At 35.9% G+C, this 19,229-nt stretch overlaps 1 protein-coding gene across 2 annotated transcripts in view; it reads right to left on the bottom strand.

The window, feature by feature from the left end:
* Positions 1-19,229, bottom strand: part of LOC129530216 (deleted in azoospermia protein 3) — a 65,635-nt gene that overhangs the window by 13,184 nt on the left and 33,222 nt on the right. Inside the window, exons 17-22 of one of the 2 annotated variants that reach the window (XM_055377086.2) lie at positions 19,151-19,222; positions 16,585-16,656; positions 14,206-14,277; positions 11,730-11,801; positions 3,314-3,385; positions 912-983 (exon numbers count right to left, since the gene is read on the bottom strand). In XM_055377086.2, the coding sequence (XP_055233061.1) occupies positions 912-983; positions 3,314-3,385; positions 11,730-11,801; positions 14,206-14,277; positions 16,585-16,656; positions 19,151-19,222 (432 nt within the window). The remainder of the gene's footprint in view (positions 1-911; positions 984-3,313; positions 3,386-11,729; positions 11,802-14,205; positions 14,278-16,584; positions 16,657-19,150; positions 19,223-19,229) is intronic. The other variant, XM_063703413.1, reaches the window with a different exon arrangement.

The following is a 19,229-nucleotide window of genomic DNA, read 5'->3' as shown; positions in this document are numbered from 1 at the left end:
GCTAATTAATGTATCCATCACCTCACATTCTTCAGCTTTGTCAGTGTCCCTTTGGACATGATATCTTCTCTTTTTTTTTTTCACTAGTATTATGGTAATTATATGATTGTTTTGGTCTTCTCACCTCACTGCCTGCTTCTTCCAAGATATCTTTTGTTTTGTGCACGGTTTCTGTCTTTCATCAATGTACTGTAATATTTACCTATCTGTTCATATGAAGAGACACTAAAAAAGCTGAAAAACACAATACTGAAGTACTTATCCTGCTGTCTCCTTTTTTATTATAATAAAAGTAACAGAAAGGAAAACTTGAGTACTTTATGTTTCTAGTCCATGACATTCTTGGTACTTTTATATTAGAAACTTCAACTTTCTCCAAATTTTCAGGAGTTGGCAATGTGGAAACCTCAAAGATACTAGCTCTTTCAGTTTATTACCATATATATAATTAGTGGTCATAGATATACTTGTATCTATGAAAAGAGATCCAGAGAATTACTATCCTGAAACAGCCAGCTAAAATGAATATATAATTGGAATTCTGTGCTCTGAAAAGTGGATCATAATTTTATTTCACTCTATCTCCGTAAGAAAATTCATGAGAGTCAGTTTGGATGTTTCATTCAGCTATTTGACAGTAAAGATGAAAACTACATCCAGAAATGAAGAAGGGGACACCCAATCTCAGAAATCTGTTCTACAGAAAAGTTATTGCCAAGTATATTCCTGTCAAAATATTACTTCATAACTTCTAAATAAGACAGAGGTCTTCATTCTACACTAAGTCTTTCCTTAAATTTTAGGTACATTTCACTAGCTTAAAATGACCAACTATTCAGCAAATTTGCATAAACAAGTTAAAGGCCTGAATAATACCTGAAAGCAAATCATTTTACTCCCTCTTACATTACCTGATAATTGTATACAGCCAACTGATATCCAGTGGTGACCTGAACTGGTGAATTTGGACAAGCAGGAAATGCCTGAAAACAAAGGTTGCAGAGAAAAATGAATATGGTAAAACATTTTTTTAAAATTAGAAAAAAATATAATTTCCAACATAACAAAAATATTGAAAAAAGGTAAAATATCGTTTTTCTACATACAACAATGCAGAATTCTAAATGAATGACTTTATGAAGAAAGAAAGATTCTATGTCAAGTGCTACACTTTGGGTGTGAAGGGGAACAAATGACAAAAGAATTGACGATTTCACCAAAGTTTACCTTATACTGTGTACTTACTCACACCCAGAAGTTATTTCTTGGTGTGATACACTGGTGATAAGGCTCCATTAAGACAGATTGCAATATAAGTTAAATTAATACATTTGCTATTTCCCTGTCAGAATATTCCTAGACTCGTTTGTATCACACAATATTATAGGACAATATGTACTTCTACAGATGTTATGGCTTTGTCTGTACTTCATTCCGAAAAACTAAGTGCAGTCTATGATCCAATACTGGAGAAGAGAAAGTACAATGTCTTATATGTTTCAATAAATTCTTATTGTTTGAAAACATACAGGTAGCAGCATACATGAATACACCCAGATTCAGTAGTGCCTCACAGTAAATGACAGAAATAACTACGGCTTTTTTTCCAGCCATCGTTCAGAGAAGGAAAAAAAGAGGTATACCATACATGTTTCAAGCACACGGAAAATATCAACAAATTAGAGACACTGCAGAACTATCTCCCTATTATTTTGTTACTTCATTTTCCATCAAAGAAAATGTCTTTTAAGCTAACACATAAAGAAAACAAACTAAGAATGTAAACGTTATTTATCAACATTAAGTGATGGAGTATGTCAAACCCTACTTTAAATATCAATGTAACCAGGATCAGAGAAATTACATGCCAGAAGCTCACGGGATTTATATATATATATATATATATACTAAACATATCAGAAATCTACCCATTCCAGAACCAGAATATATCCAGAAGTCAGCAATTTATATGAGGAGGCATCTGGAAATCATTCCAAATAAAGGATAGCTAGATGAACTGCTAAACTTACTGAAGAATAAAGTAGGCAGACACATAAGGAGAGCTGCTTTCATTCACTTTAGGAACTGGTTATAAGGGGGAAAGCAGCTCCGGTGATTTGCAGCTAATGCTCTCGTTTACTCCTATTCTTATTTAAGCGTCATTAACAGCAAAGCATTTCCCTTTCTCTTCTATAAATATTCTATTGCTGGTAAAGCCAGAGGCAGATTCTATGCAGACACATGCTAATTCTAAAGTCACGTGAACACCACCTTTATCTGATTACATAGTCTATCATTATGTGGACCTGCCATTGCTTAAGCACATAAAAACCTGAGGGCAAAAAAGGCACTCTTGCTCCCATGGGAGTTTATAATCGGGTTAACAAGAAAGTAACAAAAAAAAATTAATATAAAGAATCACTTAAAAATATTTATAGGTATATCTGACATGGAAAAAAAAATCAAGAATGAACAGGAAGTCTATGTTTGGCTAATTCACTTAATGTCAAGGGAAACATAATCAATCCCTTTGCTCCCCAACAGGCCCCTATGGTGGCAACTTAAAAAAAAAAAAAAAAAAAAAAGGAAACCAAAACTATTAAAGTATTCCTACACATTTTCAAAAACACAGGGGAAACACAGTATTGAAGTACTTATCCTGCTGTCTCCTTTTTTATTATAATAAAAGTAACAGAAAGGAAAACTTGAGTACTTTATGTTTCTAGTCCATGACATTCTTGTTACTTTTATACGTGAAACTTCACCTTTCGCCAAATTTTCGGGAGTTGGCAATGTGGAAACCTCAAAGATACTAGCTCTTTCAGCTTAGTACCATAGACATAATTATGTGTCATAGATATACTCGTATCTATGAAAAGAGACCCAGAGAATTACTATCGTGAAACAGCCAGCTAAAATGAAAATATAACTGGAATTCTGTGCTCTGAAAAGTGGGTCATAATTTTATTTCACTCTATCTCCATAAGAAAATTCATGAAAGTCAGTCTGGATGTTTCATTCAGCTATTTGACAGTAAAGATGAAAACTACATCCAGAAATGAAGAATGGGACACCAAATCTCAGAAATCTCTTCTACAGAAAAGTTATTCCCAAGTATATTACTGTCAAAATATGACTTCATTACTTCTAAATAAGACAGAGGTCTTCATTCTACACTGATTCTAAGTGTTTCCTTAAATTTTAGGTACACTTCACTAGTTTAAAATGACCAACTATTCAGGAAATTTGTATAAACAAGTTAAAGGCCTCAATAATACCTGAAAGCAAATCATTTTACTCCTTCTTACATTACCTGGTAATTATATACAGGCAACTGATATCCAGTGGTGACCTGAAATGGTGAATCTGGATAAGCAGGAAATGCCTGAAAAGAACGGTTGCAGAAAAAAATGAATATGGTAAACAACTTTTTAAAATTAGAAAGAAATGTAATTCCCAATATAACAAAAATCTTAAAAAAGGTAAAATATCATTTTTCTACATACACCAATGCAGAATTCTAAATGAATGACTGACTTTATGAAGAAAAAGATTCCATGTCAAGTGCTACACTTTGGGTGTGAAAGGGGAACAAATGACAAAAAAGAATTGACGATTTCACCAAAGTTTACCTTATACTGTGTACTTATTCACACCCAGAAGTTATTTCTTACACTGGTGATAAGCCTCCATTAAGACAGATTGCAATGTAAGTCAAATTAATACATTTGCTATTTCCCTGTCAGAATATTTCTACACTGTTTTTTATCAGACAATATTATAGGACAATGTGTAGTTGTACACACGTTATGGCTTTGTCTGTACTTCATTTGGAAAAACTAAGTGCAGTCTATAATCCAATACTGGAGAAGAGAAACTGTAATGTCTTATATGTTTCAATAAATTCTTATTGTTTGAAAACATACAGGTAGCAGCATACATGAATACACCCAGATTCAGTAATGCCTCACAGTAAATGACAGAAATAACTAGGGCTTTTTTTCCAGCCATTGTTCAGAGGAGGAAAAAGAGGAGGTATACCATACATGTTTCAAGTACATGGAAAATATCAACAAATTAGAGACATGGCAGAACTATTTCACTATTATTTTGTTACTTCATTTTCCGTCAAAGAAAATATCTTTAAAGCTAACACATAAATAAAATGAACTAAGAAGAATATAAACGTCCTTTATCAACATTAAGTGATGGAGTATGTCAAACCCTACTTTAAATATCAGTGTAACCAGGATCAGAGAAATTACATGCCAGAAGCTCACGGGATTTATATATACACTAAAGCACATCAGAAATCTACCCATTCCAGAACCAGAATATATCCAGAAGTCAGCAATTTATATGAGGAGGCATCTGGAAATCATTTCAAAGAAAGGGTAGCTAGATGAACTGTTAAACTTACCAAAGAATGAAGTAGGCAGACACATAAGGAGAGCTGCTTTCATTCACTTTAGGAACTGGTTATAAGGGGGAAAGCAGCTCTGGTGATTTGCAGCTAATACTCTCGTTTACTCCTATTCTTATTTAAGCGTCATTAACAGCAAAGCATTTCCCTTTCTCTTCTATAAATATTCTATTGCTGGTAAAGCCAGAGGCAGATTCTATGCAGATACATGCTAATTCTAAAGTCACGTGAATACTACCTTTCTTTGATTATATAGTCTATCATTATGTGGACCTGCCATTGCTTAAGCAAATAAAAACCTAAGGGTAAAAAAAGGCACTGCTGCTGCCATGGGAGTTTATAATCGAGTTAACAAGAAAGTAAAAAAATAAAATAAACCATTAATATAAAAATCACTTAAAAATATTTGTAGGCATATACGACGTGCAAAAAAATGAGGAACGAACAGGAAGTCTATGTTTGGCTAATTCACTTAACGTCAAGGACAACATAATCCCTTTGCTTCCCAACAGGCCACTATGGTGGCATCTTAAAAAAAAAAGGGGGGGGGGGGGAGGAGCCAAGATGGCTGAATAGGAACAGCTCTGGTCTACAGCTCCCAGCGTGAGCGACGCAGAAGACGGGTGATTTCTGCATTTCCATCTGAGGTACCAGGTTCATCTCACTAGGGAGTGCCAGACAGTCGGCGCAGGTCAGTGGATGCGCGCACCGTCCACGAGCCGAAGCAGGGCGAGGCACTGCCTCACTTGGGAAGCTCAAGGGGTCAGGGAGTTCCCTTCTGAGTCAAAGAAAGGGGTGATGGAGGGCACCTGGAAAATCAGGTCACTCCCACCCGAATACTGCGCTCTCCTGATGGGCTTAAAAAACAGCGCACCACTAGATTCTATCCCGCACCTGGCTCAGAGGGTCCTACGCCCATGGAGTCTCCCTGATTGCTAGCGCAGCAGTCTGAGATCAAACTGCAAGGCGGCAGCCAGGCTGGGGGAGGGGCGCCCGCCATTGCCCAGGCTTGATTAGGTAAACAAAGCAGCCGGGAAGCTCCAACTGGGTGGAGCCCACCACAGCTCAAGGAGGCCTGCCTGCCTCTGTAGGCTCCACCTCTGGGGGCAGGGCACAGACAAACAAAAAGACAGCAGTAACCTCTGCAGACTTAAATGTCCCTGTCTGACAGCTTTGAAGAGAGCAGTGGTTCTCCCAGCACGCAGCTGGAGGTGTGAGAACGGGCAGACTGCCTCCTCAAGTGGGTCCCTGTCCCCTGACCCCCGAGCAGCCTAACTCGGAGGCACCCCCCAGCAGCAGCACACTGACACCTCACACGGCAGGCTATTCCAACAGAACTGCAGCTGAGGGTCCTGTCTGTTAGAAGGAAAACTAACAAACAGAAAGGACATCCACACCAAAAACCCATCTGTACATCACCATCATCAAAGACCAAAAGTAGATATAACCACAAAGATGGGGAAAAAACAGAACAGAAAAACTGGAAACTCTAAAAAGCAGAGCGCCTCTCCTCCTCCAAAGGAATGCAGTTCCTCACCAGCAACGGAACAAAGCTGGATGGAGAATGACTTTGACGAGCTGAGAGAAGAAGGCTTCAGACTATCAAATTACTCTGAGCTACGGGGAGGACATTCAAACCAAAGGCAAAGAAGTTGAAAACTGAAGAAAATTTAGAAGAATGTATAACTAGAATAACCAATACAGAGAAGTGCTTAAAGGAGCTGATGGGGCTGAAAACCAAGGCTCGAGAACTACGTGAAGAATGCAGAAGCCTCAGGAGACGATGCGATCAACTGGAAGAAAGGGTATCAGCAATGGAAGATGAAATGAATGAAATGAAGCGAGAAGGGAAGTTTAGAGAAAAAAGAATAAAAAGAAATGAGCAAAGCCTCCAAGAAATATGGGACTATGTGAAAAGACCAAATCTACGTCTGATTGGTGTACCTGAAAGTGACGGGGAGAATGGAACCAAGTTGGAAAACACTCTGCAGGATATTATCCAGGAGAACTTCCCCAATCTAGCAAGGCAGGCCAACGTTCAGATTCAGGAAATACAGAGAACGCCACAAAGATACTCCTCGAGAAGAGCAACTCCAAGATACATAATTGTCAGATTCACCAAAGTTGAAATGAAGGAAAAAATGTTAAGGGCAGCCAGAGAGAAAGGTCGGGTTACCCTCAAAGGGAAGCCCATCAGACTAACAGCGGATCTCTTGGCAGAAACCCTACAAGCCAGAAGAGAGTGGGGGCCAATACTCAACATTCTTAAAGAAAAGAATTTTCAACCCAGAATTTCATATCCAGCCAAACTAAGCTTCATAAGCGAAGGAGAAATAAAATACTTTACAGACAAGCAAATGCTGAGAGATTCTGTCACCACCAAGCCTGCCTTATAAGAGCTCCTGAAGGAAGCACTAAACATGGAAAGGAACAACCGGTACCAGCCGCTGCAAAATCATGCCAAAATGTAAAGACCATCGAGACTAGGAAGAAACTGCATCAACTAACGAGCAAAATAACCTGCTAACATCATAATGACAGGATCAAATTCATACATAACAATATTAACTTTAAATGTCAATGGACTAAATGCTCCAATTAAAAGACACAGACTGGCAAATTGTATAAAGAGTCAAGACCCATCAGTGTGCTGTATTCAGGAAACCCATCTCACGTGCAGAGACACACACAGGCTCAAAATAAAAGGATGGAGGAAGATCTACCAAGCCAATGGAAAACACAAAAAAGGCAGGGGTTGCAATCCTAGTCTCTGATAAAACAGACTTTAAACCAACAAAGATCAAAAGAGACAAAGAAGGCCATTACATAATGGTAAAGGGATCAATTCAACAAGAAGAGCCAACTATCCTAAATATATATGCACCCAATACAGGAGCACCAAGATTCATAAAGCAAGTCCTGAGTGACCTACAAGGAGACTTAGACTCCCACACATTAATAATGGGAGACTTTAACACCCCACTGTCAACATTAGACAGATCAACGAGACAGAAAGTCAACAAGGATACCCAGGAATTGAACTCAGCTCTGCACCAAGTGGACCTAATAGACATCTACAGAACTCTCCACCCCAAATCAACAGAATATACATTTTTTTCAGCACCACACCACACCTATTCCAAAACTGACCACATACTGGGAAGTAAAGCTCTCCTCAGCAAATGTAAAAGAACAGAAATTATAACAAACTATCTCTCAGACCACAGAGCAATCAAACTAGAACTCAGGATTAAGAATCTCACTCAAAACCGCTCAACTACATGGAAACTGAACAACCTGCTCCTGAATGACTACTGGGTACATCACGAAATGAAGGCAGAAATAAAGATGTTCTTTGAAACCAACGAGAACAAAGACACAACATACCAGAATCTCTGGGACGCATTCAAAGCAATGTGTACAGGGAAATTTATAGCACTAAATGCCCATAAGAGAAAGCAGGAAAGATCCAAAATTGACACCCTAACATCACAATTAAAAGAACTAGAAAAGCAAGAGCAAACACATTCAAAAGCTAGCAGAAGGCAAGAAATAACTAAAATCAGAGCAGAACTGAAGGAAATAGAGACACAAAAAACCCTTCAAAAAATTAATGAATCCAGGAGCTGGTTTTTTGAAAGGATCAACAAAATTGATAGACTGCTAGCAAGACTAATAAAGAAAAAAAGAGAGAAGAATCCAATAGACGCAATAAAAAAGGATAAAGGGGATATCGCCACCGATCACACAGTAATACAAACTACCATCAGAGAATACTACAAACACCTCTATGCAAATAAACTAGAAAATCTAGAAGAAATGGATAAATTCCTCGACACATACACTCTCCCAAGACTAAACCAGGAAGAAGTTGAATCTCTGAATAGACCAATAACAGGAGCTGAAATTGTGGCAATAATCAATAGCTTACCAACCAAAGAGTCCAGGACCAGATGGATTCACAGCCGAATTCTTACCAGAGGTACAAGGAGGAACTGGTACCATTCCTTCTGAAACTATTCCAATCAACAGAAAAAGACGGAATCCTCCCTAACTCATTTTATGAGGCCAGCATCATTCTGATACCCAAGCCAGGCAGAGACACAACCAAAAAAGAGAATTTTAGACCAATATCCTTGATGAACATTGATGCAAAAATCCTCAATAAAATACTGGCAAAACGAATCCAGCAGCACATCAAAAAGCTTATCCACCATGATCAAGTGGGCTTCATCCCTGGGATGCAAGGCTGGTTCAATATATGCAAATCAATAAATGTAATCCAGCATATAAACAGAACCAAAGACAAAAACCACATGATTATCTCAATAGATGCAGAAAAAGCCTTTGACAAAATTCAACAACCCTTCATGCTAAAAACTCTCAATACATTAGGTATTGATGGGACGTATTTCAAAATAATAAGAGCTATCTATGACAAACCCACAGCCAATATCGTACTGAATGGGCAAAAACTGGAAGCATTCCCTTTGAAAACTGGCACAAGACAGGGATGCCGTCTCTCACCACTCCTATTCAACACAGTGTTGGAAGTTCTGGCCAGGGCAATTAGGCAGGAGAAGGAAATAAAGGGTATTCAATTAGGAAAAGAGGAAGTCAAATTGTCCCTGTTTGCAGACGACATGATTGTACATCTAGAAAACCCCATTGTCTCAGCCCAAAATCTCCTTAAGCTGATAAGCAACTTCAGCAAAGTCTCAGGATACAAAATCAATGTACAAAAATCACAAGCATTCTTATACACCAACAACAAACAGAGAGCCCAATCATGAGTGAACTCCCATTCACAATTGCTTCAAAGAGAATAAAATACCTAGGAAATCAACTTACAAGGGATGTGAACGACCTCTTCAAGGAGAACTACAAACCACTGCTCAAGGAAATAAAAGAGGATACAAACAAATGGAAGAACATTCCATGCTCATGAGTAGGAAGAATCAATATCCTGAAAATGGCCATACCGCCCAAGGCAATTTACAGATTCAATGCCATCCCCATCAAGCTACCAATGCCTTTCTTCACAGAATTGGAAAAATACTACTTTAAAGTTCATATGGAACCAAAAAAGAGCCCGCATTGCCAAGTCAATCCTAAGCCAAAAGAACAAAGCTGGAGGCATCACACTACCTGACTTCAAACTATACTACAAGTCTACAGTAACTAAAACAGCATGGTACTGGGTACCAAAACAGAGATATAGATGAATGGAACAGAACAGAGCCCTCAGAAATAACGCCACATATCTACAACTATCTGATCTTTGACAAACCTGAGAAAAACAAGCAATGGGGAAAGGATTCCCTATTTAATAAATGGTGCTGGGAAAACTGGCTAGCCGTATGTGGAAAGCTGAAACTGGATCCCGTCCTTACACCTTATACAAAAATCAATTCAAGATGGATTAAAGACTTAAACGTTAGACCTAAAACCATAAAAACCCTAGAAGAAAACCTAGGCAATACCATTCAGGACACATGCATGTGCAAGGACTTCATGTCTAAAACACCAAAAGCAATGGCAACAAAAGACAAAATTGACAAATAGGACCTAATTAAACTAAAGAGATTCTGCACAGCAAAAGAAACTACCATCAGAGTGAACAGGCAACCTACAAAATGGGAGAAAATTTTTGCAACCTACTCATCAGACAAAGGGCTAATATCCAGAATCTACAATGAACTCAAACAAATTTACAAGAAAAAGAAAAACAACCCCATCAAAAAGTGGGCGAAGGACATGAACAGACACTTCTCAAAAGAAGACATTTATGCAGCCAAAAAACACACGAAAAAATGCTCATCATCACTGGCCATCAGAGAAATGCAAATCAAAACCACAATGAGATACCATCTCACACCAGTTAGAATGGCAATCATTAAAACGTCAGGAAACAACAGGTGCTGGAGAGGATGTGGAGAAATAGGAACACTTTTACACTGTTGGTGGGTAGTTCAATCATTGTGGAAGTCAGTGTGACGATTCCTCAGGGATCTAGAACTGGAAATACCATTTGACCCAGCCATCCCATTACTGGGTATACACCCAAAGGACTAAAAATCATGCTGCTATAAAGACACATGCACACGTATGTTTATTGCGGCATTATTCACAATAGCCAAGACTTGGAACCAAGCCAAATGTCCAACAATGATAGACTGGATTAAGAAAATCTGGCACATATACACCATGGAATACTATGCAGCCATAAAAAATGATGAATTCACGTCCTTTGTAGGGACATGGGTGAAACTGGAAATCATCATTCTCAGTAAACTATCACAAGAACAAAAAACCAAACAGCACATATTATCACTCATAGGTGGGAACTGAACAATGAGATCACATGGACACAGGAAAGGGAATATCACACTCTGGGGACTGTTGTGGGGTGGGCGGAGGGGGGAGGGATAGCATCGGGAGACATACCTAATGCTAGATGACGAGAAGGTGGGTGCAGCGCACCAACATGGCACATGAATACATATGTAACTAACCTGCACGATGTGCACATGTACCCTAAAACTTAAAGTATAATAATAAAAAAGAAAAAATAAATATATAAAGGAAACCAAAAATATTAAAATATTCCTACACATTTTCAAAAACACCTGAGAAACACAATATTCAAGTACTTATCCTGCTGTCTCCTTTTTTATTATAATAAAAGTAACAGAAAGGAAAACTTGAGTACTTTATGTTTTCAGTCCATGACATTCTTGTTACTTTTATAGTAGAAACTTCAACTTTCTCCAAATTTTTGGGAATTGGCAATGTGGAAACCTCAAAGATACTAGCTCTTTCAGTTTATTACCATATATATAATTAGCGGTCATAGATATACTTGTATCTATGAAAAGAGATCCAGAGAATTACTATCCTGAAACAGCCAGCTAAAATGAAAATATAATTGGAATTCTGTGCTGTGAAAAGTGGATCATAATTTTATTTCACTCTATCTCCGTAAGAAAATTCATGAGAGTCAGTTTGGATGTTTCATTCAGGTATTTGACAGTAAAGATGAAAACTACATTCAGAAATGAAGAAGGGGACACCCAATCTCAGAAATCTGTTCCACAGAAAAGTTATTGCCAAGTATATTCCTGTCAAAATATTACCTCATAACTTCTAAATAAGACAGAGGTCTTCATTCTACACTAAGTCTTTCCTTAAATTTTAGGTACACTTCACTAGTTTACAATGACCAACTATTCAGGAAATTTGTATAAACAAGTTAAAGGCCTCAATAATACCTGAAAGCAAATCATTTTACTCCCTCTTACATTACCTGATAATTGTATACAGCCAACTGATATCCAGTGGTGACCTGAACTGGTGAATTTGGACAAGCAGGAAATGCCTGAAAAGAAAGGTTGCAGAAAAAAATGAATATGGTAAAACATTTTTTTAAATTAGAAAAAAATATAATTCCCAACATAAAAAAATATCAAAAAAGGTAAAATATAGTTTTTCTACATACAACAATGCAGAATTCCAAATGAATGACTGACTTGATGAAGAAAGAAAGATTCTATGTCAAGTGCCACACTTTGGGTGTGAAGGGGGAACAAATGACAAAAGAATTGACTACTTCACCAAAGTTGACTTTATACTGTGTACTTACTCACACCCAGAAGTTATTTCTTACACTGGTGGTAAGGCTCCATTAAGACAGATTGCAATGTAAGTTAAATTAATACATTTGCTATTTCCCTGTCAGAATATTCCTAGACTCTTTTGTATCACACAATATGATAGGACAATATGTACTTCTACAGATGTTATGGCTTTGTCTGTACTTCATTCCGAAAAACTAAGTGCAGTCTATGATCCAATACTGGAGAAGAGAAAGTATAATGTCTTATATGTTTCAATAAATTCTTATTGTTTGAAAACATACAGGTAGCAGCATACACGAATACACCCAGATTCAGTAACGACTCACAGTAAATGACAGTAACAAGTAGTGCTTTTTTTCTACCCATTGTTCAGAGAAGGAAAAAGAAGAGGTATACCATACATGTTTCAAGTACATGGAAAATATCAACAAATTAGAGACACTGCAGAACTATCTCACTATTATTTTGTTACTTCATTTTCCATCAAAGAAAATGACTTTTAAGCTAACACATCAACAAAATGAACTAAGAAGAATATAAACGTTATTTATCAACAGTAAGTGACAGAGTATGACAAACCCTACTTTAAATATCAATGTAACCAGGATCAGAGAAATTAGATGCCAGAAACTCACGGGGTTTATATATATATATATATATATATGTGTATATATATATATACACACATGTATATATATACATATATATGTGTATATATATATATACACACACACATATATATATGTATATATAGTAAACCACATCAGAAATCTACCCATTCCAGAACCAGAATATATCCAGAAGTCAGCAATTTATATGAGGAGGCATCTGGAAATCATTTCAAATAAAGAATAGCTAGATGAATTGCTAAACTTACTGAAGAATAAAGTAGGCAGACACATAAGGAGAGCTACTTTCATTCACTTTAGGAACTGCTTATAAGGGGGAAAGCTGCTCTGGTAATTTGCAGGTAATACTCTCCTTTACTTCTATTTTTATTTAAGCATAATTAACAGCAAAGCATTTCTGTTTCTCTTCTACAAATTTACTACTGCTGGTAAAGCCAGAGGCAGATTCTATGCAGCTACATGCAAATTCTAAAGTCATGTGAATACTACCTTTCTCTGATTATATAGTCTATCATTATGTGGAGCTGCCATTGCTTAAGCACATAAAACCCTGAGGGCAGAAAAGGCACTGTTGCTGCCATAGGAGTTTATAATCGGGTTAACAAGAAAGTAACAACAACAAAGAAAACATTAACATGAAGACTCACTTAAAAATATTTATAGGCATATATGACATGGAAAAAAATCAAGAATGAACAGGAAGTCTATGTTTGGCTAATTCACTTAACGTCAAGGACAACATAATCCCTTTGCTCACCAACAGGCCCCCATGATGGCATCTTAAAAAAAAAAAAAGGGAACTAAAACTATTAAACTATTCCTACACATTTTCAAACACACATGAGAAACACAGTATTGAAGTACTTATCCTGCTGTCTCCTTTTTTATTATAATAAAAGTAACAGAAAGGAAAACTTGAGTACTTTATGTTTCTTGTCCATGACATTCTTGTTACTTTAAATTTGAATCTTCACCTTTCTCCAAATTTTTGGGAGTTGGCAATGTGGAAACCTCAAAAATACTAGCTCTTTCAGTTTATTACCATAGATATAGTTATTGGTCATAGATATACTTGTATCTATGAAAAGAGATCCAGAGAATTACTATCGTCAAACAGCCAGCTAAAATGAAAATATAATGGGAATTCTGTGCTCTGAAAAGTGGATCATAATTTTATTTCACTCTATCTCCCTAAAAAAATTCATGAAAGTCAGTTTGGATGTTTCATTCAGCTATTTCACAGCAAAGATGAAAACTACATCCAGAAATGAAGAAGGGGACACCCAATCTCAGAAATCTCTTCTACACAAATGTTATTGCCAAGTAAATTCCTGTCAAAATATTACTTCATTACTTCTAAATAAGACACAGGTCTTCATTCTACACTAAGTCTTTCCTTAAATTTTAGGGACACTTCACTAGTTTTAAATGACCAAGTATTCAGGACATTTGTATAAACAAGTTAAAGGCCTCAATAATACCTGAAAGCAAATCATTTTACTCCCTCTTACATTACCTGATAATTGCATACAGGCAACTGATATCCAGTGGTGACCTGAAATGGTGAATCTGGATAAGCAGGAAATGCCTGAAAAGAAAGGTTGCAGAAAAAAAAGAATATGGTAAACCACTTTCTAAAATTAGAAAGAAATATAATTCCCAATATAACAAAAATATTAGAAAAGGTAAAATATCGTTCCTCTACATACAGAAAAACAGAATTCTAAATGAATGACTGACTTGATGAAGAAAGAAAGATTCTATGTCAAGTGCCACACTTTGGGTGTGAAGGGGGAACAAATGACAAAAGAATTGACTACTTCACCAAAGTTGACTTTATACACTGTACTTACTCACACCCAGAAGTTATTTCTTACACTGGTGGTAAGGCTCCATTAAGACAGATTGCAATGTAACTTAATTAATAGGTTTGCAATTTTGCTGTAAGAATATTTGTAGACTGTTTTGTATCAGACAATATTATAGGGTAATATGTAGTTCTATAGATGTTATGGCTTTGTCTGTACTTCATTCCAAAAAACTACGTGCAGTCTATAATCCAATACTGGAGAAGAGAAAGTATAATGTCTTGTATGTTTTAATAAATTCTTATTGTTTGAAAACATACAGGTAGTAGCATACATGAATACACCCAGATTCAGTAATGGCTCACAGTAAACGACTGAAACAAGTAGGGCTTTTTTTCTGGCCATTGTTTGGAGAAGGAAAAAGAAGAGGTATACCATACATGTTTCAAGAACATGGAAAGTATCAACAAATTAGAGACACTGCAGAATTATTTCACTATTATTTTGTTACTTCATTTTCCGTCAAAGAAAATGTCTTTTAAGCTAACACATCAATAAAACGAACTAAGAAGAATATAAACGTTATTTATCAACAGTAAGTGACAGAGTATGACAAACCCTACTTTAAATATCAATGTAACCAGGATCAGAGAAATTAGATGCCAGAAGCTCCCGGGGTTTATCTAGATATACTAAACCACATCAGAAATCTACCCATTCCAGAACCAGAAAATATCCAGAGGTCAGCAATTTATATGAGGAGGCAACCGGAAATCATTTCAAACAAAGGATAGCGAGATGAACTGCTAAACTTACCGAAGAATAAAGTAGGCAGACACATAAGGAGAGCTGCTTTCATTCACTTTAGGAACTGGTTGTAAGGGGGAAAGCAGCGCCGGTGATTTGGAAGTAATACTCTCGTTTACTCCTGTTCTTATTTAAGTGTCATTAACAGCTAAGCAATTCTGTTTCTCTTCTATAAATTTTCTATTGCTGCTAAAGCCAGAGGCAGATTCTATGCAGATACGTGCAAATTCTAAAGTCACGTGAATACTACCTTTCTGTGATTATATAGTCTATCATTATGTGGACCAGCCATTGCTTAAGCACATAAAAACCTGAGGACAAAAAAGGCACTGTTGCTGCCCTGGGAGTTTATAATCGGGTTAACAAGAAAGTAACAATAACAAAAAAATTAATATAAAGAATCTCTTAAAAATATGTATAGGCATATATGACATGAAAAAAAATCAATAATGAACAGGAAGTCTATGTTTGGCTAATTCACTTAATATCAAGGACAACATAATCCCTTTGCTCCCCAACAGGCTCCTATAGTGGCACCTTAAAAAAAAAAAAGGACACCAAAACTATTAAAGTATCCCTACACATTTTCAAAAACACCTGAGAAACACAATATTCAAGTACTTATCCTGCTGTCTCCTTTTTTATTATAATAAAAGTAACAGAAAGGAAAACTTAAGTACTTTATGTTTCTAGTCCATGACATTCTTGTTACTTTTATATTTGAAACTTCACTTTTCGCCAAATTTTCAGGAGTTGGCAATGTGGAAACCTCAAAGATACAAGCTCTTTCAGTTTATTACCATAGATATAATTATAGGTCATAGATATACTTGAATCTATGAAAAGAGATCCAGAGAATTACTATCGTCAAACAGCCAGCTAAAACGAAAATATAATTGGAATTCTGTGCTGTGAAAAGTGGATCAGAATTTTATTTCACTCTATCTCCTTAAGGAAACTCATGAAAGTCAGTTTGGATGTTTCGTTCAGCTTTTTGAAAGTAAAGATGAAAACTACATCTAGAAATGAAGAAGGGGACACCAAATCTCAGAAATCTGGTCTACAAAAAAGTAATTGCCAAGTATATTCCTGTCAAAACACTACTTCATTACTTCTAAATAAGACAGAGGTCTTCATTCTACACTAATTCTAAGTGTTTCCTTAAATTTTACGTACACTTCAATAGTTTAAAATGACCAACTATTCAGCAAATTTGTATAAACAAGTTAAAGGCCTCAATAATACCTGAAAGCAAATCATCTTACTCCTTCTTACATTACCTGATAATTATATACAGGCAACTGATATCCAGTGGTGACCTGAAATGGTGAATTTGGATAAGCAGGAAATGCCTGAAAAGAAAGGTTGCAGAAAAAAATGAATGTGGTAAACCACTTTTTAAAATCAGAAAGAAATATAATTCTCAATATAACAAAAAATATTACAAAACAAAAAATATCGTTTTTCTACATACAACAATGTAGAATTCCAAATGCATGACTGCCTTCATGAAGAAAGAAAGATTCTATGTCAAGTGCTATACTTCGGGTGTGAAGGGGGAACAAATGACAAAAGAATTGACTACTTCACGAAAGTTTACCTTATACTGCATACTTATTCACACCCAGAACTTATTTCTTACACTGGTGATAACAGAGACACCAATCTGTCTTAATAGAGACAGATTGCAATGTAAGTTAAATTAATACATTTGCAATTTCGCTGTAAGAATATTTCTAGACTGTTTTGTACCAGACAATATTGTAGGGTAATATGTAGTTCTACAGATGTTATGGCTTTGTCTGTACTTCATTCCAGAAACTAAGTGCAGTCTATAATCCAATACTGGAGAAGAGAACGTATAATGTCTTATATGTTTCAATAAATTCTTACTGTTTGAAAACACACAGGTAGCAGCATGCATGAATACACCCAGATTCAGTAATGCCTCACAGTAAATGACAGAAACAAGTACGGCTTTTTTCCTAGCCATTGTTCAGAGAAGGAAAAAGAAGAGGTACACCATACATGTTTCAAATACATGGAAAATACCACCAAATTAGAGACACTGCAGAACTATTTCACTATTATTTCGTTACTTCATTTTCCGTCAAAGAAAATGTCTTTTAAGCTAACACATCAATAAAACGAACTAAGAAGAATATAAACGTTATTTATCAACAGTATGTGACAGAGTATGTCAAACCCTACTTTAAATATCAATGTAACCAGGATCAGAGAAATTAGATGCAAGAAGCTCACGGGGTATATATATATATATACACGTATATATATACACATATATATATACGTATATATATATATATATACGTATATATATATATACACATATATATACGTATATATATATATACGTATATATATGTACATGTATATACGTATATGTGTATATATATATATATACACTAAACCACATCAGAAATCTACCCATTCCAGAACCAGAAAATATCCAGAAGTCAGCAATTTATATGAGGAGGCAACCAGAAATCATTTCAAATAAAAGATAGCTAGACGAACTGCTAAACTTACTGAAGAATAAAGTAGCCAGACACATAAGGAGAGCTGCTTTCATTCACTTTAGGAAACGGTTATAAGGGGGAAAGCAGCTCCGGTGATTTGCAGGTAATACTCTCGTCTACTCCTATTCTTATTTAAGCATAATTAACACCAAAGTATTTCTGTTTCTCTTCTACAAATTTTCTACTGCTGGTAAAGCCAGAGGAAGATTCTATGCAGATACATGCTAATTCTACAGTCACGTGAATACTACCTTTCTTTGATTATATAGTCTATCATTATGTGGACCTGCCATTGCTTAAGCACATAAAATCCTGAGGGCAAAAAACGCACTGTTGCTGCCATGGGAGTATATAATCGGGTTAACAAGAAAGTAACAACAACAACAAAAAAAAAAAACATTAACATAAAGCGTCACTTAAAAATATTTATAGGCAAATATGACATGGAGAAAAATCAAGAATGAACAGGAAGTCTATGTTTGGCTAATTCAATTAACGTCAAGGACAACATAATCCCTTTGCTCCCCAACAGGCCCCTATGGTGGCATCTTTAAAAATAATAATAATAAATAAATAAAATAAACGGAAACCAAAACTATTAAAGTATTCCTACACATTTTCAAAAACACATGAGAAACACAATATTCAAGTACTTATCCTACTGTCTCCTTTTTTATTAGAATAAAAGTAACAGAAAGGAAAACTTAAGTACTTTATGTTTCTAGTCCATGACATTCTTGTTACTTTTATATTTGAAACTTTGCCTTTCTCCAAATTTTCGGGAGTTGGAAATGTGGAAACCTCAAAGATAATAGCTTTTTCAGTTTATTACCATAGATATAATTATGGCTCATAGATATACTTGTATCTATGAAAAGAGATCCAGAGAATTACTATCGTCAAAAAGCCAGCTAAAATGAAAATATAATTGGAATTCTGTGCTCTGAAAAGTGGATCTTGATTTTATTTCACTCTATCTCCCTAAGAAAATTCATGAGAGTCAGTTTGGATGTTTCATTCAGCTATTTGACAGTAAAGATGAAAACTACATCCAGAAATGAAGAAGGGGACACAAAATCTCAGCAATCTATTCTACAGAAAAGTTATTCCCAAGTATATTCCTGTCAAAATACTACTTCATTACTTCTAAATAAGACAGAGGTCTTCATTCTACACTAAGTCTTTCCTTAAATTTTAGGGACACTTCACTAGTTAAAAATGACCAACTATTCAGGAAATTTGTATAAACAAGTTAAAGGCCTCAAAAATACCTCAAAGCAAATCATTTTACTCCTTCTTACATTACCTGATAATTATATACAGGCAACTGATATCCAGAGGTGACCTGAAATGGTGAATTTGGATAAGCAGGAAAGGCCTGAAAA

The sequence above is a fragment of the Gorilla gorilla genome, chromosome Y (genome assembly GCF_029281585.2).
Source record: "Gorilla gorilla gorilla isolate KB3781 chromosome Y, NHGRI_mGorGor1-v2.1_pri, whole genome shotgun sequence".
Taxonomy (NCBI): domain Eukaryota; kingdom Metazoa; phylum Chordata; class Mammalia; order Primates; family Hominidae; genus Gorilla; species Gorilla gorilla.
The sequence above is the reverse complement of the archived record's forward strand: the minus strand, read 5'-3'. Positions and strand labels throughout refer to the sequence as shown.